Source organism: Onychostoma macrolepis, chromosome 18 (assembly GCF_012432095.1).
Source record: "Onychostoma macrolepis isolate SWU-2019 chromosome 18, ASM1243209v1, whole genome shotgun sequence".
Lineage (NCBI taxonomy): Eukaryota > Metazoa > Chordata > Actinopteri > Cypriniformes > Cyprinidae > Onychostoma > Onychostoma macrolepis.
The window spans coordinates 24,655,227-24,679,393 of NC_081172.1; the positions used below are offsets into that span (position 1 = coordinate 24,655,227).

The 24,167-nt window shown below is 36.6% G+C and overlaps 1 protein-coding gene across 5 annotated transcripts in view; it reads right to left on the reverse strand.

The window, feature by feature from the left end:
• hipk3b (homeodomain interacting protein kinase 3b) overlaps nucleotides 1-22,788 on the reverse strand; it is a 65,662-nt gene extending 42,874 nt beyond the window's left edge. For 3 of the 5 annotated variants that reach the window (XR_009266920.1, XM_058750861.1, XM_058750864.1), the window contains exons 1-2: nucleotides 22,443-22,788; nucleotides 13,257-14,520 (exon numbers count right to left, since the gene is read on the reverse strand). Coding sequence is in view for 4 of the 5 variants with exons in the window: in XM_058750861.1 (XP_058606844.1) it covers nucleotides 13,257-14,518 (1,262 nt within the window). In the remaining variant the exon portion in view is untranslated. The remainder of the gene's footprint in view (nucleotides 1-13,256; nucleotides 14,521-22,442) is intronic. The other 2 variants (XM_058750863.1, XM_058750860.1) reach the window with 1 other exon arrangement.
• Between the last annotated feature and the right edge of the window lie 1,379 nt (nucleotides 22,789-24,167).

The following is a 24,167-nucleotide window of genomic DNA, read 5'->3' on the forward strand; positions in this document are numbered from 1 at the left end:
CCCAGCATATTAACAGTGGCTCCCTGATGCCCGCATTTTATTTACAGTATAATTACCCAACAATATAACTGCGCAAGAAAGAATTGAAATATATATTTTCCCTGTGTTTCTTTCTTACTGTGTGAGCTACTGAAATGAGCCGCACTGTGAAACAGCCAATCAGAGCAGAGCTCAACATTGAGCCGTACTGTGAAACAGCCAATCACAGCAGAGCTCAACATTATTATTCATGACCCTTCCAAATAAGCCAATAACAGAACGTTTCATTCCAGGGAGAAATCCTAGGGTTGTAAATGGACATGTAAAACTGTTTCTGGAGAATTTCTGCCCTTACCTGAGCCACATACCTTCTATGTAGAGATCAGAGAACAATTTAAAATATTGTATCAATGCACTCTATGGCACCTTTAAATTAACACAATGTGTCCATATGCAGTGTCTACGTACAACTGCTGTCCCAACCAAACAATCAAGCTCCAAGATATCAGCCAAAATGCCATGGTAACATATTATAAAATAAAACATGAAATGTTCTAATATTTGATTTTTTTTTTTTAAATAAATTCTAAAAATGCACCATTTTTAATTAGAATCAATAGGTTGGCAACAGAGACTGCATGTTTAAACCCGAAATAACATGCATGTCATAACAGAAAACTCAAACCAAATGCTGATCTAAAATCAGCTCCATGCACTTACAGTTACAATATAGTATGACTTATATGACGCCATCAGTGCCCAACTATTTTTGCATTGGCATTAAAAATATCCTCTTGCCTCACAGGGTAACTTTTCTTTAACCCAAGAGTGGGACACAAACACACATCTGCCATACTATATCTACACAACACCTGTGGGTCTGTTTCCAGAATATTTACTGTAGTCTGATAAATAAAACATTGGAGTTATAAATAATAAATGAGTAATCAAACACGGTTGTGATGGTGGTCCAGTCAAGTCATCTTTAATATTATTAAACATTTATTATATATTCATTGAATATCAACACAGAACAAACCATTTCAGAACAAAGTTATACATCTTTGGAACAGCATGAGGGTGAAGAAATGACAAAATTTTCATTTTGTCTGAACTTATAATTCAAAAGAGAACAACAAGTTAAACCCAGTTTAAGAGCCTTGCCGTTACACACTGGTTTATAGAGAGAATTACAGGTCTCACTTCACCGCTGTTATTTCGTCCCTCTCTCATAATTGTGGACTTAGTGTGCAATCGGTGAAAGCAAACATCCATGAGTTACTTTAGAGTGTTCCCTGATAAGTAGCTGGGTGGCATGAACCTTGTGTAGGTCTGTAAACTTCAAGGAAATGTTCATGATCGTGCTAATGTGAAGTTTTCTCTTGGTAAAAACAAAATAAATTTTGCAATGTCACCAAGGGGATGACAGTAAAAAGCAACCAGAGAAGGCTACCTTTCCACAAAGCTCAAGCTTTTGAAAGCAATGTTACTATATTTAGAGGAGCAAGGAATAGCATGCTAATAGGAAATCTCATCTGGAGCCATATTACCCGAGGATACTGAAGAACATCAGATTTTACACCAAACACCATCATGGTCATGTATAAACCCCCCCAAAAGATAAACCTTAAAACCATTATCTTAGTAAGACAGACACAACAACTCCTTGGCAGGCTGAAGATGTTGTGATGCACTTACACACAAAAAGTTAAATATGAATGCAATATGAAACCTACTGCTTGATATTACGGAGTCACAGACAGGTTGGAACTAGACGGCAGTCCTGCCGGGAAAGCATTCGGCAGAGACCGGAGGAAATTCCCAGCTACTCTGTGAAGCCACTTTCAAGGCTTTCAGTGCAAGTGTACAGAAAATACATTCCTAAGCAAGACATCCTCAAGATTGTATCCATAAAGTTTCCAGAAAGCAGGCAGAGATCATACATACATAAAGATTAAGAAAAACAAACAAAGGCAATAACATATCTAAAAACACCTGGAGATGAATAATATCTTGAAAATCAAACCAAATCCAGATCTACTTCATCTGAGCAAATCCAAGCAAAACAGTACTCTTGTGGTAAACAAGGGCTTCGATATTTGAGCAAAGGTAAGTGACAAACATACCCTTCATGTCTCCAGCATGGCCTTCTGTCAACAAACAGCTGAACATAACACTCGTCCAACATGAACTTCATAAGCAAACTGAGGAAACCTGCTCAGATCAAGTGAACAAACAGAAAACACCTTCATCACAGGAAGGCAATCTGAAGTGGGGGTCCTTCCTTAGGACTGAACTTATTGAAACATATTATAATTCATATGTTTTAGAATACCACATAGAATTAAAAAATAAGGAGCCTCAAATTTTATGAAAACCTAAATCCAGTTATTCACCTACTCTTTATTTCTTATTCTAGCTTACAGCTACAGTGATGAAGGAAAATAAGCCGGATATTTCTGAGTCACATCATAGCTCTCTTTTGAGACCACTTCTGGGAAGTGCAACTAAACAAAGACTAATAAAGAATCCCAGAGTGAGGGGGGTGAATTCCTAACTCTGTGACTTTGTAGGAGGGTTTCCCATAAAGTCCTAACATCTGGTTTACTTGCAGTACGCCGAATTAAAGGACAGTCCAAGTAAATTTAATAACATGTTGCAAACTGTTCCCAGTCGAGTTAGTTGAGGTCAAACAAGTTAAGCGGAGTGAAGAGACAAGTAGTAGTCCGAGCAAAACGGGAAATTATCTCTTTCAAATTTAAAACACCATTCTATGCAAAATATAAATATTATAAAAAGTTCACTCTTATAAAGCAGAATACATTCTCATTTTAACCTATTTATATAAACACAGTTAAACGAGCTTTAATATTTAATAATATTAGATGAATGACTGAAACATTTAACATCAAACCCACTTCTGTTGCGATTCCTCTGGTCAAATTCATCCCTTTAAAGTCCGCGCAAAGAGAATTCTGAGAATTGTTTCTAAACATTACAAATTTTAGAAATGTATTGCTGAAACACATTACAAAGACTCTGAACTATGTAGTACTGAATTGTGGAGTTAAACCGTTAAACAGTTTTTCACCAATTCTGTGTTCAGGATTTTTTGGGCGGGGCTAAAACGGTGGCTCGATGACGCAATGGAGCCACCGAGCATGGCCCTGCCCCTAACACTAACTCTATGTTGAGAGGTCAAGTTCTTAGTTTGTCTTTTTGAATGTCTGTGATGTTAGATATACAGATTCTAGGCAGGGAAGGTTCTAGGGTGAATGGATACCCGGGTCTTAGCCCAGAGACATCAATAAGTGGCAGAATACATACAATTTAAAAACATGGAGCGTTCACAATTCGCATCTATAAACATATGGAAACGCGAGCTGTACCGCTCTCTCTTCTTTCAAAGCACACAGGAGCTTGCGCTCTCGTGGTGTTTGCCGTTGCTAAGCAACCATGAGCCGCGTTGAGCGCACTTGCTGCGTGTCTACAATTAAATAACGAACTTGCATGCTCAAACATGGCTGTATAAATCCAATTAAGCTACTAGAGGTAGCATCAGTAGCATCCATTCAGGTTGTAGCGGTATTTGACAGTTTGACAGCCTCTTTCCCGCGAGTGGGCGTGGTTTCAGCGCCGACAGCAGACACGCCCCCAGCGTTTGAGAGCAGAGAGTCCTGCTTATTTTTCAAAGATTTTGATAACTTATTTTAGTTACTTGGCGGGTTTTTATATCATTCAAATTTGGCTGGGTGGTTAATAACACATTTCTTTGTTGTGTGACAAGCTCAAAACACATTTTAATATCACTTTACACGGACCTTAACAGTGTTAATGTCAATCAAAAAGTGTTATTTTATGCTCTGAAATATACTAAAAGTCAAACAAAGACATTAAGTCAAGAGTGTGAACAAATGTAAAAACATTTATTTATTTTTTTTAATCTCAATCTGCTTAGTGTACTCATCAAATCACAAAATGCTGCAGTTTAATTAAATATATAGTCTGTTGCATTGTGTGTTTTCAAAGTGAAGTGTGATGCTGTGTTCATGTGAGCATCTCATGATATATTTTCAGCATCTCACAGCAGTTCGGTTCAAATTGAAGGCAGCAAACTTAAACTGCATGTACTGTGAGCTCAACGTGCATTTGAGAATGCAACATGTACCAGTTACTCTCTAGATTTATAGTTATTCATGTTTATACAAGAGTTCTTTCTGGTCCTTGAATCTGATTGGCTGATAAGAGTTTAAAGGGGTCATATGATGTCATATGATGCTCATTTTTTGTATTTGGTGTAATGCAATGTGTTTACGCGGTTCGAGGTTAAAAAAAAAAAAAAAACATTATTTTCCCACATACTGTACATTATTGTTGCTCCTCTATGCTCCACCTTCCTGAAACGTGCCGATTTTTACAAAGCTCATCGTTCTGAGAAATGAGGTGTGCTCTGATTGGCCAGCTATCCAGTGCGTTGTGATTGGCCGAATACCTCAAGCGTGTGATGGAAATGTTATGCCCTTTACCCGGCGTGACAAGACAAACAATAAAACCCACTATAAACGAGGGAGGACATAATTACTGATTGTAATGACTCATACGTTTTTTTATTATTTGTTTCATAGCAAATAGTTTTGGCTGAGGGCAAAATCTCATCACATTATATTTGTGACTTCAATGCTGTATATCAGAGCACTGCCTTTGTACTTTTGACTGCATTGCCTAGCAACTTTAATTATGGCTGTTGTTGTTGTTTATTATTATTCAGTAAATAATATTTTATATAAAAGTAGCATTTAATAATAATATTTCTTATTGGGGAAACTGTGTGTGTTCATGATGGTGATTTTCATTACATTGTTACATTAGTAGTTCTAAAGTGACATTTTTGAATTAGTAACGGAGGTTTGGGCTCAGCTGTTCAACTGTCAACTTGAGATTTTAATCCCTGGTGGAAGGAAGTAGCTCCGTACAAAAGAGGGTTTTTAAAGAGACACTGTTGTTGTTTCTTCTGTATTTACACACTCGTGCCGTTGAACTGCTGTATAAACGCAACATCACACGTGTAGCCGTGAAATATGGTTGTATATCAGCATGCTGTGATTACCTACAGCACTCTGCCTCATGCCTACGGCCAAATCACAGCCGTGTCGATATACAGCCATATCTAATGGCTACTCGTGTGATGTTGCTCATTTGTGCATCTGCTTTCACAGAACCTGCAGTTTTCCACCAAAATAATGACAAAATGAAGATTGTATTATAAATGAAATATCCATGTTTGATTTATATTTATTTTACAGTGCCGTTGTATTTCAAAGTCTTAGGTATGACAATAACAATAACAACATTAACATAATATGGACTGAGACACTAACACAATTAAGGAGAGGCTTTGAGTCCACTTTAAAATTATGGTACAAGCCAATGTCTTTTTACTTTTTTTTTTTTTTTTTTAAATCCAGTCCCTGATATGGATTTGGATGTCTTAATGTTGCTTTCAAATCTTTCTTTCTTCTGGGAGGAAAGTCCCCGACCCCCTAGATGGACCACGGTTCACTGCCCATAGTCTTACAAAATCCTGAGGGAAACACTGCAATCCACCAATTATTATTTTCTTCATATCTATCGCTCACTGTCAAACACAGCAGCACCATGGTCCAGTGATTTTTATAGGCCCTTTGTGTTATTGAAGTATTAATAACAGCTGTACAAGCTTGTGGTAACAGAGTGCGATATTACATAGGTGCTTTAACAGGAAAACAAAAAAAATGCTACCTTTTGCCTCTCCTTGGTGAGAGCTGATCTTTGATAACATCTCAAACAGGCCTTGACAACAAGACCAAGAATCCTTGATATACTACACTGTGATTGGTAAGTCAGGAAGGCTTTTTTTTCTGCCCTTTTTTCAAAAGTTTCTCACATGCTCAAAGTTACAATACACAAGATTGATTATACTTGATCAGGCATTCAGATAAATATAAAAACCTGTTCAAAGCCATAGAAAGAGGGGAACAGATGATGTCAGGAGAAATGTGACCCTTTATATAAAATATAAATGAAATGACAGTGAACGAAGAATATAAGACGACAATATACTTGTTCCTCTTACAGGACAGAATTTGATTGCCCTTGTTTGCGATGTTGCCAACGTTAGCAGATAAATGATTGATGAGGCAAAGTTTCCAACTCAAACAGAGCAGGGTCAGAAAGATACCAAGTCCATGTTCATTCATGCCAAATGATCATGGAAAAACCATCAATATGACAAGAGCCTGCTCTGTACCTCAAACACTGGCTCCAGAAATGTTGTTCACCACTTAACATTAAAGGAACGATATGTCATGTCTAAATGACAATATTAGCCTTTTTCATCCTTTTTGGAGCTTATTTAAAAAACAAGTCTTCTTATTATCATAAGCTTTTAAAATGCAGACAAGTTAATTTGATTGCTTGCTATTTTCATAAAATTCCAGTTGCATTTTTAACAAAAGATGTGGGACTAAATTTCTGGGATTGCTGGAACACACCCTCTTTTTTAAACTCCTGTCTATCTATATTCCCGCTTCTAAAAGCAACAAAACAGCTGACGCTGGAAGACAGTGACCTTGACTGAAGTGATCTCTAGTATTTTGCTCTGCCTTATTTCACTTTGACTGCCAGCGCACTTCACCATCTATAGAAGTCAAACGGAGTTGGCCGTCCTCCCATCAGCTAATTTTAGGCAGCGGTCTCCAGTGTTCAGCCCCCGCTGTGAGTTTGAGAGAACTCTCCCTAGAGCAGCAAAAACGGGGGCGAGCATGGATCACTTTCACGTGACATGGGCAAGTTTGATTTTAGAGGATTGAAACAGGTGGAGAAGAAGAAAAAAATAAAAAATTAAAAAAGTATTTTACAGTAAAATGCTGTTAACTTTACAGTTTTTAGAGGTAAAAACAAACAAATCAATGTATAATTTATAGTCAAAAAACTGCAAACTGATATTCCCACTATTCACTGCATTATGCTCCACATTTGATAGAATTTTGTTTAAATAATCATGTCTCTTGATCGATTTTGTTATCGGTTTTGTACATTAGCAGGGCTCGACATTAAAGTGCCCCTATTATGGGTAATGAAAGGTTCATATTTTGGTTTTGGGAGTCCCCAACAACAGGCTGACATGCATGCAAGGTCAAAAAACACTTTCATTGTCTTATATGCATTTATTTTTACCTTACTTGCTCAAGGACTCCCAAACGATTCGCTCAAAGATTCATTTTTCCTCCTTTGTGTGACGCTAATCTGCTGTGATTGGTTTGATTGGTCTCATTTCCATTTCATCATGCCTGTAATGCCTGATAAGGCAGCATTTGTGAGTGCAGCGCTGCTTTGTGTACAGCGTTACCGGGGAATCCCTATTTTTACCGCTCCAAAAGCAGCACCTACACTGTAAAAAGTGATAAGTTGACTTAACTTAAATAAAAAAAAAAAATTTAAAAAAAAGGAGGAAACCCATTGCCTTAAAATTAGGGATGCATCGATCCGATACTCAGTATCGGTATCGGCTCCGATACTGGCATTCCCTGCCGGTTCGGGTATTGGTCAGACGAGACCGATCCAAACCAAATATTCTGCGTATTCTGTGTTATTGTTGAGCCCCACGAAAGGCACAAAACATTATAAAGCACCATAAAGTACTATATTTCAAGTTCCAAAGCTGTTCCATAGTTTAATCTGAGGTACAGATGAATATTTAAGTCGTTAAATTCAAGTTCACATAAACTCTTCTCTCCACTGCAGCTGTCTGTCATCCTTCACTCAGCATTCAAACTGCGTGTTGCGTTCGTTTACTACACTCAAACTCTCTTCAAGACCGCACAGTAACTGAGGTTTAAAACTGTTAAAAGAAAAGGCTCAAACTAACGCACAGATTTAATACACTATGCATCAATATCTCTTCCCTTTGTACTTTGAACTTTTCTATGCAGACTCGGAGGACTGCGCAGCCTGCGCACTGTGACTCCATGCTGCTTCAAGCTCATCATTCTGCGCACGGGATGCGCATAAGCGCTTTGTGCCGCTCATTGGAGCCTTTCGTATTATAATACTTTTGCGCAATGAAAGATTATTAATAGTCTTTCTTGTTCTGTCCTATCTATCATATGTTGCTGCCTTCATTACTGTGCTATACATTTAAAATAAATGTATTTTAATTTTATAGTGTAGCTATATTTATATATAAATGCATTTGCTTGTTTTTTCATGAATGTATTTTACAATACAAAGAGCAATGCGTTACATTTTACCAGATTTAGTCGTACACTTATTCACTTTTATTTGTAAATAAAAATGTTTCACAAGGTTTTATAAAATTATTGTGCACCCATGATTTTTCTAGAGTATCTTTTGCTGCTGAATTATCCACTAACCTAGTTTATAATAGTATTTTTGTCATAGATTATAATTATATATTTTTTCATTTGTTATTTTTCATTAAAATGAAGTTATCTATATGTAGTATATTGTGTTTAACACACAAAAGAGTGACGATCAGGTCAACACAGAGAAGTATAGAAATTCTACATTGATTTAAAAAAAAAAAAACTGTGCTGGTATCGGACTGGATCGGTATCGGCAGATACTCAGAATTTTCGGTATCGGATCGGTTCTGAAAAAAAAATGGTATACCTACTTGAAATTATTAAGTAAATATATATTTTTTTTTAATTAAAAGTTATGTGAATTGTCAAGTAACACTGATGTGTGTTGCTCGGAGATGCGCGTCTGTTCTGCTATGGCTTTGCTTAGAACTATTTTCTTTAGCAAAAACGGTCAATAATGTGTCTATGTAAGCCAGTTAACTACTTGTTTATTGAACTACTGTTGTATAAAATCCATGTCACATTTGCAATCGTGCTAGTGCTTGGTCGTGTGATGTTGCTTACCTATATCATATGTTATATAGAATATTTATCTTTTTTTCTACAGCAGTATGTTTGTTTATGTTTGTTTCTTTGTGCGTGCTGGTGCACCTATTAGTTTTGATTTCTCCGTGAGCTGCACGAGCCTCAACTGATGCAACCTTGATACTGTCAATACATTATCCGTTATCAGTCACCATTTACACAGAAAGTAATAAAATCAGAATCATTCTTCCCAAAGTTTCAGTGCTGCGTTAGTAATTGTTTGTTACTGATGTTTTAATCAGATTACTTGCCTGGTCGGGCAAGTACAATTCTCTTTCACTTGCCCCTTCACAAAATCCACTTGTCCCAGACAAGCGGACAAGCGTTAATGTCGAGCCCTGATTAGGGTTTTATGTTGCATCTTCTGTTGTTTAATGAATGCTTATTGCGTGTTACCATGATGGTGTTTTGTGTTTGCTTGAACGGATCTGTGCAACTTGTATATGTGACCCTGGACCACAAAACCAGTCTTAAGTGACAATTTTTCAAAATTGAGATTTATACATCATCCGAAAGCTGAATAAATAAGCTTTCCATTGATGTATGGTTTGTTAGGATCGGACAATATTTGGCCGAGATACAACTATTTGAAAATCTGGAATCTGAGGGTGCAAAAAAATCTAAATACTGAGAAAATCACCTTTAAAGTTGTCCAAATGAAGTTATTAGCAATGCATATTACTAATCAAAAATTAAGTTGTGATACATTTACGGTAAGAAATTTACAAAATATCTTCATGGAACACGATCTTTACTTAATATCCTAATGATTTTTGGCACAAAAGAAAAATTGATAACTTTGACCTATACAATGTATTTTCAGCTATTGCTACAAATATACCCCAGCGACTTAACCCCTTAACTGTCACTCACAGTTTTGAACACAGACATGATAGTGCACTATCCAAACTTATTTTTTTATAATTCATGAATGAAAACATTTTCCAACGTGATTTTGATGTACCATTTCCATGGTAATGCAATGTCTGATTTTAAAATGGGTTTCAAAGGATGAATTTTGAGATTTTAAGTTTTCAACTGATATATAATTTCTTATGATTTCTAAAGCGTGATAGAGAAAAAGGCAAAAAAGAAGACTTTCTGTGACAAAGGTCAGAACTCCTGTTATGATGTAGATTTTTCAGGTGCACTCTTGTCATAAATTAATCTATTACTTTTCCTACATAATTTTTTTACAAAAAAAGTGGTAAAATACCTATTTAGGAGTCTTAGACCTTTCCAACGATATATAGTTTGTCATGATTAGATTAGGATTTAATTGTAAAATAGTGAAGTAAACGTAGGCGTCCCACAGGGTGGACGGTGACAGTTAAGAGGTTAAGACTGGTTTTGTGGTCCAGGGTCACATATTAGTGTATACTTCAGCTTGTGTAAAAGCTGCTTGTAATGAACTTTGATACTTCATGTGGCTTTCTCCTTTCCCACCTGCATTACTATGATGGTTGTAAATTATATGTTAGAGGCACAAAACAGATTTTAGCAGCAGTGCACCGTTGAATTTACTGGTTTACATTCAAATTTCCTTGATAGTAAATTACACAGTTTCATACTGTAAAAATGTTCAGTTTGTTCAGTAAATGAACTGTATGTGTTTATAGTTTTTCAGCTTTTGTTACAAATTTTTTTCTAGCAACTACAGCTACCAAAATTATTTTTGGTATTTTTGGTGAATTCATACTTAAAAGCATTTAGCACACTAACTTTAAGATTTGCATATAATGGCTATTCAGAATATTATACTACGTTGCACATTTCAGCAGAATGCACTATACAGAGTATATACATTTTTTGTGTGCATGGAATATCTGGATGACCTACTACATTTGTCGAAATGTGCAATGCAACTAGAACTTAGGGCATGAAATGTGTCCCACAATGCCTGACCCTTTTCAGTGTGACGAATGAATCAGTAGTCACGATTTCTCCTTTTGGACTTAATTAAATTGCCAAGAGTTACACAAAATTAAATTAAAATAGCAAAACTAACTGTTTTATTTGGAGATGATGAATGAAGAATATTAGCTAAATGTACTCTTAGTAATCAATGCTCTATATGAACATGCCAGCATTTATTCTTTGAATGAAACACAAGATAGTTGGAGTGAAGAAACAGACAGATGGATGGGGGTTTGTTACCAGACCTTAACAGGAGATCAAGGTTTACCCAGTTATTATAGCAGATTTGCTACATCACAGGCATGATTTCAAATAGAACTGTACAAAAGTTAATGTAAATTTATTTCTGTCTCTACATTTTTAATTTTGGCACTCTATCAAGGTGACATTCAAGGCATTTCCTTTGATACATTCAGGAAATAAGATGGAGCATGATAATTCTTCAACAAAAATAAACAAATTTAGATAACATTTCAACATCCAAATTGAGAGCAACACTATAATTACAAAAGTTTCCTGCATTCAAAATTTATTTCATTTTATACCCAACTGTTCTCTAAAAACTCATCCATTACCACTTGTTCTTAGCCTATTGTACAAAGTACTTTTTCAAAATAAAAACACTTCCTTTCCCATGGCAATGTGACAGAAATGGTTTAGCCCCTGCCTGTTGCATTGTGGGGTCAAATATTTCTACAGGGTCAGTGTAGATTTTGAACACAAGGGAAATTGTTTTACATCAGCGGTGCTTCCTGAATGGTAATTCCACAAGGATTTTAGTTGTATAACATACACAAAAAGATTTTAGAATGTTTTCAGTGATCTATTAGTGAGAAGGAATTACGTGCTTAAGAGCAATTTTTGCACAAAATACCGATCAACAACCAAACAAAACAACTCTGCTGAACTCAAGAGTGCATCCATTCAACTTCAGCATTCAAAGCAAAAAAAAAAAAAAAAAAGATAAGCAAGTGCAATTAATAAACTATACTTACAGCTCTCTATATGAAGCATACAGACTTTTTAGAGCCAAAAAAAGACAAAAGTTTCACTGAAAAATGCAATCTTTTAGCATAGGGTGAAGTCATTGTGCACATCAACAACTATGTGGGACAAATATAATGTAATTTAATGGAAAACTATATGAGTGGCATGGCAGGTTTTTGTCGGCTGCATGAACATATCACTTTGCTTTATCACTTCACTAGATTTAAATATGCAATTTCACTGGCTAACAAATGTATTAAACTGACCAGCTGCACATAAACTAATGCAAATAGATGGTAACAATCGTGACATTAAATATATGGGTGAGATTTGCATGTGTTTTGGTCACACTTTAACTGCTTCAAGTACTAATAATGTTTGCGCCCTCACAGCCTTGTCAGCAAACATACTGCTGTTCTTCACTAATGCAGCATCTAGTCAACAAATCCATTACTTCATAATGATATGAAAACATGTACTGTACTGTATACGTACGGTTTAGTTTTCTCCGTTTTAAATTCACATCTCGTGTCAAAACAAACAGCACGAGGTGCCAGTGACTCGCCTCTAGAGGCCTTTCTCATACTGTATAATGACAGCAGACCCTCAGCAGCTCCAGCAACGGTCGCAACCCAGAAAAACTAGCGGTATGGATTTATGCCAATAACCGATAGTTCCAGAAAGTGACTATCGGTGCCGATTAAAGGGATAGTTCACCCAAAAATGAAAATTTGATGATGTTTATCTGCTTACCCCCAGGGCATACAAGATGTAGATGACTTTGTTTCTTCAGTAGAACACAAACAAAGATTTTTAACTCCGTAAAACCATTGCAGTCTGTCAGACATATAATGTCAGTCAATGGGATCCACGGCTTTGAAAGTAAAAAAAAAAACATACACAGACAAAACCAAATTAAACCACTTGACACTCTATCTACAATCTCAATTAGGAGTGTCAATGGTCCATTTGAGAGATAGGTGGCGGTAATGCACTTATAAGTCTGCGATCAACCGTAAAGCAGGAAGATGATGCGTCACGTGCCGGCTGTTGTGGACGTGCTCAGGACAGTTGGACATTGCGGTGTATCAGAGGTAAAAAAATGATATAAATACTGCAGTTTCTTGCACAGACCGATCGTTTCGTGTCTTTAGACATCAATGTATCGTCACGAACCGCAGGGTTTAATTTGGTTTTGTCTGTGTATGTTTTTTTTTTACTCTCAAAGCCGTGCAGCCCATTGACTGACATTATATGACTGACAGAATGCAACGGTTTGGGTTAAAAATCTTCGTTTGTGTTCTACTGAAGAAACAAAGTCACCTACATCTTGGCTGCCCTGATCTGCAAAACCGATCAATCGGTTGACCTCTAATCAAAACCATTTTCAGGTGACAATCAACTCAGTCTTTAGTTTGTACATACCTGTAGTACCGCGACTGGAGGTACGTTGAGCAGACGGCTTTGGAGACGTGACTGGCTGAGCCAAAGTCTATGACTTTCACCCGGTAGGGCTGCCGTACAGGGTCCACCAGCATGATGTTCTCAGGCTTCAGGTCCGCATGGATCAGTCCCATGCCCTTCAACTTTTTTAGCGCCGTGGCCACCTGCTGAAGAATGGGACGGATCACCTTCAGAGGTAGCGGGCTGAATTTGTTCTGCTTGAGGAAGTCATACAGGTTTTGCTCCAGCATCTCAAACACGAGGCAGGTGTGGCTGCGGTGCTGGAAACACTCAAAAGCTCGCACCAGATTATGCTCATCTGCATTCTCGCTGCTGAGGCGTGCCAGGATGCCTACTTCAATCTGGCCCTGTCGTGCATATGATGGATGATTCTTCAGGATCTTCACCGCCACAATCTCATTGGTGCCTCGTTTCCAGCATTTCACTACCTGGCCGAAAGTACCACGGCCGAGGAAGTCTAATACCTCGTAGGTGTTCTTCAAAGAGCATAGCAACTCATGCTGCACCAACTGGTAGTCTCCATCCCCGTTTCCGGAATTTCCACCTTGTTTTGCAGGCCCTCCACCAACTGCCGCTGGGACCGCAACTGGTGGATTTCCCAAATTTGATTGCAACATTGCAGGTAACATTGACAGGTCCTCTACAATCTGCATGGCGCTCCCCAAGTTCTCCAGCTCCCTGCTCTTACGTTTCAGCCCGCATCTGTGGGAGCTGTCTTGCAAGTTAAAAACTCCACAGTCTTCCCGGTCACCCTCGTCCTCTCCTCCACCACCTTCGTCACCTTCACCCTGTCCTCCACCTCCTCCTTCTTGACTGTCGCTTCCCTCTCCCCTACCCCTTCCAACTGCCCCTGTAGCTCCACTGCTGCAACCCTTTCCTTTTTCCTGGTGCTCCGGCTCCTTATCCCGAGAGGCGACACCCCCTTTTTGCTGCTGCGCCGCTGTGGTGGTATGCTGACGTCGCACACCGCGTACAGCAGCCGTTTGCAATGGAAACTCCTGCCCGCGGTGTCTGCCGATCACAGAATCTTGTGTCTTAAAAGAAGCAGTGATTTTTGCCGGGTAAGCAATGCCAAGGGTTCTACCATTCAAGTAAGTCTGTGGGTAGGCCCTCTCATGGTAAACACAGTTACTGGGCTCAACTTTGAGTTTCTTCACACTACAAAAGGCACTTGTCTGAGTTTGAAAAACATGTGGTGGGTAGACCAAGACTTGTGAGGCCATACCTGTGAACACAAGAAAACCAGATACAGATCATGTTACACTTTCAACCAACAAAATGACAAATTGTAAGATTTGAAACATGGACATTAAGACGGATCAGCCATTATCTTTCAAATTCTTGAAAATGTGAAATCCCTGGTCTCTGTTCGATACTAACTTACAAAATGACTAATGTCTGCAGCAGTGTTTTCCTAAGTATGTTGTGTGACATCACAGATGTCCACTAACTAAGTGTAAACAACTTGTCCTACTGCGTGCATTGGCTTACATCATCAGGCTGACATCATACTTGACCTTTGCCCCTATGCTACAGCAGCAAACAGCAGGCTGCCTTGAGCAGCCAATGACAGGCCAAGATAATGACACTGCAGCAGAAGGTTGAGTTCCTCCCTCCAACAACCACCAACCCTCCTTCCATAAATGCCGTAAAGGGAAACAACTAACTGCTCACAGGTTCAAATGACCTTTTCATATTGGTTTCCATGAATCGGGGTCTCTAGGCAACGGTTGTTTCAAAATGAGCATTACTGTGTGGGGGGAAAGAGACACCAAAGGCACAGTATCATATGTGCTTGGATAGCTTCTCTATTTTCAATAAATATCCAATTGAGGAAGGACATTGACTTGCATGAAATAAAGCAAACCTGTTTTTGATTCACAAGATGTGGTATTAATGTAATTCAATTATTTACACTTTACTCTAGGGTCAAACCCACCTTTGATTTGTACACCAAAAAATAATAATAATAACAGTATTATTATTATTATTATTATTATTATTATTAAGGAAAAGGAACAAGATAAGAGTGTGCTTTCTGCAACAGGCCAACACACGACCACAATTTTGAAAAGACGCTGCCAATTTCACATTCATTTGGCTGACATCCTGTGCAATCGTTGTGGCTTGTCCAACTCTAATTAAGGACTGAAACACAGAGTGCACACAGCCAACTGAGGTATAGGGAGCGAAGTGAGAATACATAGGGTGAGGGCATATGAGAAATCACAACAGTCCAAGAAAAGAAACTAAAATGAATAAATATTCACCCAAGCAAATCTTGCTGCTGACAAGAATCATATTACAGATGATCACTGTATGTTCTTGGTTATCTAATTCACCCATTTAAAAATACAAACAACATAATCACACATCTTCAACATTAATTCACAACTAACTCTCTTACAATTTCAGGCTATTTGTTATTTGACAATCAACCTTTACCTTTTTTACCTTTACTATACAAAAGTACTAGAAATTGATTCTGGCTGTTTTTATGCACTATCCTTGTAAAATTACTAACCAAATCAGGTGGCTGGTTAAGATTTGCTCAAATAATAATCTTTAAGGAAGAAAAAAGAAAACTGAAAGAAGAAAAAAAAAAAAAAAGTACCATGGAAATACCATCCCCCTCACCAATGTGTAGAACAGAATTTTATTTTTAAGCGATCTATTCGAAAATGAATCAGAATTGCACATGAAAGTTAACACTGCAGTAACCTGTGGGATTCCTACTCCTCGTGAACATTTCTGCTAAACAAATGACAAACACTAAGCTATGTGTTTGCATCCTAAGTAAGTAACCCGTTTCAGTCATCTACATCGAATTAAATCACCTTAAATTTAACCCTCTTTAAACTGCAACCTAAACTATTTTATTGGGGTGTAACAAACATATTTGAGTTAACTAGACAAGAAAAACAAACCAAAACATAACACTACCTGTCACAAGCTAAAAGATGTAAATTACAGAATGATAAGCAACATCTCCAAGGTGCTAATGGCAGTGGAAAGTAAATATCACAAGCAAACCAACTAGTAAATAAATATAAATAAATACATAAACTGCAGGCTTCCAGTGTTTCTAGTGCGAAGCTGTGAAAGAAACCCAAATCAGTTGAATGTTTTTGTTTTTATTTGATTATTAATTTTTGTACCTCCGATTTTCCTGGCACATTAGAACAATGCATTTCATAATTGTGTCACATATTATGTACATATTTCTTTAAAGATTGCATTTGTCATGTCAGTTACAGGGAAGACTGCTTATACAACATCCTTGAAACTAATACTAACCCATAACCCTATCCTAAACCCTAAGTTAAGAACAAACTACTCCACAATACATCTGATTTTATTGACAAACTCAATCACACAGTAGTGTGTTTTGGCACCACGCAAACCATGTACTTTATATGGATGGAGACACCCCACCGGAGTTCGATTTTTACTGTGGGGGACCCTCAAGGACCACTTGCTTAGGGCCCCCACAACTCTAAACATGCCCCTGCAATCCCACAGATGAATCCAGTATAGCTTTAGTAGAACATTCTGATAGATAACATTACTATTTGTCTTGATCTGATCCATCCATGAGATTACTTAACTCTGAACTGAGTCTATGAAGTCGGAACTTTTCTTGACAGATGACCATGCGATTAAATTGACCGATACAATTGGCTACAGTCAGACAGGGTTTGGTCTTAACTGGTCTGGTGGGAAAAAAAAACACGTGAACACCCATAAAGAAGGTCAAGGTCTGATTATGGTGGGGAGAGTATATAGCCTAACATATCTCATTTTCTGATGGCCTTTCAGCATGTTCAGTTGGGAAAAAAAAAACCTTGTTCCTCCTTGAGAAAAAGAGGGAAAATCAAGGGAAAAGGAAGAGGAAGTTACAGTCAACAAAGTCCCCTGTTTTCAAGGAAAACACAAATGCATATTTACAAAATTCCACAATTCAATTAAAAAAATTATTTAGAAAAATAAGTCAAACAGCAATGTATTCACTGGATGGCAATGACCAAAAATAAAATAAAAAATTGTTTAAACTATTTAAGTCTCGATATTTAGATTTTTTTGATAAAGAGAATAATGGCTTAAAATTAACATTATATAATTTTGATGTCAGTTCATTTAATTATCATCAATAAAATGAAATTACATTTCAATAGTCAACATATCCTAGTATGTAGACTTCCCCGTTAAATCACTGTACTCTAATCTCACTTTCTAGTGTCTAGTGTGTTCAATGAAATGGCACAATTTTCCAAGATGCCTGGCTTTACACACCCTCACCACAGTAAAACCTTGGAAATTTGTGGGAAAACCCCATGAATCATCTGGTTTCGAGATCAGAGAAAAATATATGGTATTTCTGAGTTTGGTTGGAACAGCTTGACCAGTGCACTGTAATTCAGGATTGAACAAACGTTAACGATTTGGTCCTTTTTAATGAATCAGTCAAAAAGAATCTGTGAGTTCATGAGTTATTGGATTATGTGAACTTAAAATCAGTGTAACTCCATGTCCTACCTGAAAGTACTTCCAGTGACAACCAATTTGTCTGTCAACCAATTTGCCTTCCAGTGACAACCAATTTGTCTCCACTATGCAACTAGTCAATCAAAATCACAGCCAATCAGAAGAGTGTATGGGCGGGCTCTCTCTGTAAGTGCACTGAATTCTTGCAATCTGCAACAAAAAAGACTGTCTCTAAATACTCAATGTCGAATTTGTGTGAAATTCAGCACACCGTTTACGTTCATCCCCAATCCTGTCACATTTCACACGAAACAAGAGCTAATACAGTTGAATTCACACAGCATTTTGTTGGATTTATTTAAAATTGCACTTGTGCCTTGTAATTCATGACATTTTGTGACAAAAAGTTTGAATGGAACCTTAAAAGATTAATGGCAGCCATTAAATTAACTAAATTAACTAAATTGCCTAAACACTAAAACATAAATAACTGACCAACCAGAAAGTATTGTTAAGATTTCACATTATCAAACATTATGGTAACACTTTATTTAGGGTCTCTTAACTAGTTGCTTATTAGCATGCATATTACTAGAATATTAGCCATTTATTAGTAGTAATTAAGCACATATTAATGCCTTATTCTACAAGCCTAATCCTACCCAATACCTAAACTTAACAACTACCTTACTAACTATTAATAAGCAGCCAATTAGCAATTTATTGAGGGAAAAGTCGTAGTTAATAGTGAATAAGTGTTCCCTATTCTAAAGTGTTACCAACATTATTTTTAAAATGATTAAAAATACATACAGTATTCAGAGACAATCTTTGTCATGGAATAAACTGTTATCCATTGTTGTTTCCATGCATTTTAGCTATGCACATTAATACATGTTCACCGATCAAACTAAAACTAAACCTTTTTTAACATTATACAACACAATAATCAGTACTTGAGATTATTAGAGGCACTGGACACATGGTTTGTATGTTCTTAGAAACCATTCTAAAAATCCTCTGTTGCTCATCACTTATCACTGTAATGGCTAGTTAAGACAAAGATTCTGATTAACATTAATCTTATGTCACACTCAGTCTAGTTAGCACAATGTGTAACCAATCACTAGTTCTTCATTTAAAAAATAAACTTTGCAAAATTTCCACCCATGCAGTCATTTAAAAGGCCCGTTCCAAGCACTTGCTAAACAATAAAGTAAATAGTTACAACTTTACATTTAGTTTAACATTTAACTCGCTTAAAGAATACAGAATTTTCTATCAGAGCTGAGGGTGTGCGGAGGAACATCCTGCTTGTGGAACCAGTCAGGTACCAGAGGAGTGTCAATGACCTGACAAACACAAGAGTCTTTGAAAAGACTGTGGATCATGTTCACGAGACAGCTGCAGTGTGTCACGTGAGCGTGTTTATGTCACATAAATGAGGCTGCACCTAAAAGCGACTGACAATTAAGACAAATGTGATGAATATGTTAACCAAGACAGATATAAACCACACTGGTTGAACATTTACAACAGTCTAGAAGTGAGTGATATATAACGATACTGTCAAAGCAGGATAGGAGCATGGTAAATATGCTTGATAGATAATATCATGAATGTTTTTGTATTAAACATCAATTACAGTTTTCTCACTTTTAACTAGCTCCTTATTGACATGCATATTAGCTATAGTATCTATAAAGCACATATTAATGCCTTATTCTGTAACCACACTTTAGATCCCTTAACCACACCCCATACCTAAACTCAACAACTACCTCACTAACCATTACGAAGCAGCAAATTAGGAGGCACAAACTGTCCCCAAACTAAAATATGACCAAATGTATACATCTCAGGTAGTGCAGTCAAATGATTAATCACATCTAAAATAAGTTTGTGTTCACATAATACAGTATATGCATGTGTACCGTGTATATTTATTATGTATATAAATACACACACATGTATGCATATATTTAAGAAAAATATGTAATGTTTATTAAATATATTTTTTTTGTATAATATAAATTGCATGCATGTAAATATATACATGTAAATATTTTTAAAATATATACTGTATGTGTGTGCATTTACACATAATAAAATACACAGTACACACACATATAATACAAAAACAAAAAACGTTTATTTTGGATGCGATTGATCGTATTTAATTTTGACAGCACTAATCTCAGGACATGTAACTTCACAATTTCAAGGCATAGTTAAAGGATAAAAAAATTGTTATTTATTCACACTCGTGTTTTTCCAAACTATTTTTTTTCATTCTTAAATGACCTCCTCTACTAATTAATTTTAAATGGCCCTGTAAATATTAATTTTATCATCTTCCAGGTGAAAAACCTGCATCCAATTGGTTAATAGTAATATACCTCTCCTCTACAAGCTTCTTGAATTGTTAGCATTGATGTATCAAAATCAGCGGGGTCCAGTGTTGTTGTTTTTTAACCCCACTAAAATCATTGTATGGGCAAAAACAGTTGAAACATTCTTTAAAATTCCAAGGAAAGTAGATTTGGAACAATATGAACTATTCCTTCTTTAACCGACAAAAGGAAAGCAACTCTGTTAATACCATGTTTGTGTTGCTTTATGGTGGGAGGGGCTGGATCTCATATCAGGGGTCAAAAATCAAAGCAATAAGTGATCTGAACTGAATGCATGCACAAGAACGCAAGGCCATAAAGCAAGGTAATTATTAAAAATAACATGTTTTCCTATACTTCAAAACAATACCGTACAGACAGGGTTATAGTCAAACAACAACAAAAAAAGACATTTCTGAGCAACCTCTGAAAATGTAAATTCCATGGAGTCATAACACGTACTGTAGTCAGGTCTATTTTGGTCGCAAGCCTCACCACAGTGAGTAACACAGGCCGGAGTGGGCCGTTGGTGTGGACATGTCTCTGCACTCAGCAGAACTCAAATGGCAGCCAGGCTATCGTGTGACTCCTCTATTGAACTTCCCCCGCCACTAAATGAGCTCATTCTTCAGAAAAAGCAAAGCCCTGCTGGTGAAAACAGCCTTACCCAACCATACAACAAGGAACATAAAACACTCTGTCTGTCTCTAGGGTCACCTTAAAACGAAAACAAGCAGATCACAAAAACTCACAGACATTCAGCCCTAAAATAAAAAATTGTCATCGTTTATTCATCGTCATGCTGTTTTAAACCAATATTACTTTCATTCTTCTGAGGAACACGTAAAGCGATTTAAGAACAATATCCTGTCCATATGCATGAGCGCTTAGGCTGTCAAGCACCATATTTTAAGTTATTATTCATTGATAAGCGGGCTGTTAAAAAGATATTTCATTTTTAAACCTGTATAACTTCTATTTTTTGCCAAACACAAAACAAGATATGTTTAGAAATTGTTCATACAGTGAAAGTCAACTGATTAACAACATTCTCCAAAAATATCTCCATTTGTGTTTCATAGAAGAAAATTACACAAGTTTATAATAATATTTTGGGGCTGAAACATCCATCTGTTACTGGGTCACCAAGAGAGTTTGTTAATCTTGTGAACGGTTTACAGTACAAAATAGTGAAATTGAATTGACTAGTGTTAGTAATTTTGTAGCTTAACATCCCCAGTTCTTCACTTTCATTGAAGCTCTATTGAAAAGAAGGCCAAGTCATTCTTCAAATAAGCAATGTTTGTGTTCAGAGGAGAGTTATTTGGGCATGACGTGAATTACGTAAGTTTCCTCATTTTGTGGTGAACTACTCCTTTAATTCCTACTGTCAAAATAATCATCATCATTGTGTTTACAGTCATTTCAACAAGACAAACAGCCCTCACTTTAATCAGATATTCGGAGGGAGGGGGGATCTGGCAAAGCACTGTGGGTAATGTTAACACCCCACGTGATTTTTTTATTTTTTCTCATGCATAGTAAACGAGTCTATTTTTATTTAACACTTGACCTATTCCGCTGAAGATGCATGCTGCCTCAAAACAACCTCAATTAGCACTTTTAAAAAGTATCCCAATGCACTCTGAGGACAAGATCTTTCCCACAGGAACTCGGCTATCTCTTCTCATCACTTTTATTTATTTACTTCCACTTTTTCCTTCCTCTAAACTCTTGATCTGGTCAACAGTTAAGAAATATTTGGGTAGTTAAAGACTAAAGGTTTCTTCATCTTAAAACTGCTGGAACAGTAGCACGCTACTGTAACTTTCATCACATAACAGCAGTGTTGAACTAAAATTATTAAAGCATTAATAGAAGTGCAACTAAAATTTGAACTGCTTCAAAATGACAAGCAACTGATTATGTACATAAACATGCATGCGTATCTTTTTTACTGGTTACATACCAAAAGTTAGACTGTATCTCAATTGACTGTGTGTCAAATCCTAGAAAAAAAGCTGTTTACCTACACAGGATGTACGAATGAGATCCATAAATAAATTCTAATTAAAATCATAAGTGTTGTCATAGGTAATAATCGTACTTTGCAACGCGTCTATGATGCCCAAAACAAGTCTATGTAACGTTAGGAAGCTCACTAGGATTTGACACACAGCCGATGTGATCATCCGTTTAGGTTTTGACTGTTCCGTAGACAGTTAACGATCAACAGTAAAACTAAATCGCTCCGATTAAAAAGTCTCACCTTTCACACGGACTAACAGTAGATATAATCCAGGTCTTCTCCGATCATTTTACACACTTCGACTGAACTCACAGCATGTAGATGTGTGTGTCTCATACTGCTGCCATCTTGTCCTGAGTCCACAGCACCATCACCCACATTTTACACCTCAAATATCTCAACAATACACGCGATCCACGACACAGAACCGAGTCCGGGGCTTTGCAGTGAAGCTGGGGCTCTGCTTTTGGTGGTATGGGCGGCTGAGCCCATGTTGTGTGCGGAGAAGAGCAGCACTGACAGTCGATACCATGTCCCTGTACACTCACTCACTCTCAGCTGCGCGAGGAATGTTTGCTGCTTATGACACTGCGTCAGGCCGAACTAATCGAGTGATGAGGGACTCAAAACACTCGATGCAGACATGACGGTAACCATTAAAAAAAAAACAGTAACCATAGTTACTGCAACACACACAATACGATAGTTAGCTGCTAATGTAAAATATAATACGTGAGATGTCCTTGTGTGCTTTTAGAATGTGTTCTGTCGTTCTTTTGATTTATACCGTGAAAAAGTGTGCTCGACTGTATTGAATGTGTACTTGTACTTCAAATCTTAAAAATATAGTTTTTGATAAACTAAATATAATGTAATACAATATCAAAGTGCACGTAAAGAGAGTACTGTTTCTTAACACATTTAAGTACACATTTTAAAAGTGAATTTTGTAGCTAAATAAAACATTTTCTATAGCATAAAGCATATTTATAATAATATTTGGTCATGCTTTAAAATACACTTATATTCCCTCAAAAAAAAAAAAAAGCTTTGTGAATTTAGTATTTTTTCATGTCATTACATTGTTTAGAGCATAAGAAAAAATGGAAAAATAACATTTTTGAAAATGACACTAGGACACTAGGACTTTAAAAATAAAATGGCATAAATAGACATCAAAAAGGCAAAAACAATGCGATTTTTATTTAATTTTGTTTTTTATCACCAATCAATTTTTATGTTTCAGGATTTTTTTTATAGCCTACTAAACTTTGTTTAAGGATGATTCTCAACTATGTTATAAAATATATAACAAAATTATTTGATTATACCATTATACCATGGTTTTCCCATTAAACACAGTGTATCTATACACTGTATCTAATTTGCATATTAATGTGTTGCTGTTGGGACAGCATGTTGAAAAAAGAAAAAATAATTGTCATAATGGGAGTAATAATTGGCAAGATTTTCATAATAATATCTAATATTTCATAAGAAAATGTATATATAATTTATTTTCCTATTCAATTGTTATGTCTCCCGAAATGCATAATAAACATGCTTTAGTCGCGGTGTCCTCTACAGTGGACGTGTATGAAATGATGTCCTGTTTCATAACAGGAAGTCATATTTGAATTTGAAAACCCATAACATTTGTTGCTTTATGACAAACAATTTGAAAGTTATTCAGATTTAAATGACAATTACAAAATATACTCATACTTCCATAAGGATGTAAAATTGTTCACTAAATTAAATTTAGCCATCTTTAAAGACCTAAGAGAGGGTGTGGTCATGGTGAAACTTCCAAACATTTAGTATCTCTAAAAAGCCCTGAATGTGTTCTGAACAGGACATCCAGGCTTAAAACTGTGACATGTGAGGTCCCAGAGAAATTCACTAAAATATAATGTCCACTACAGAGGCAAAAACTCCATAGCTGGGTCTCAGGAGGATATTGAT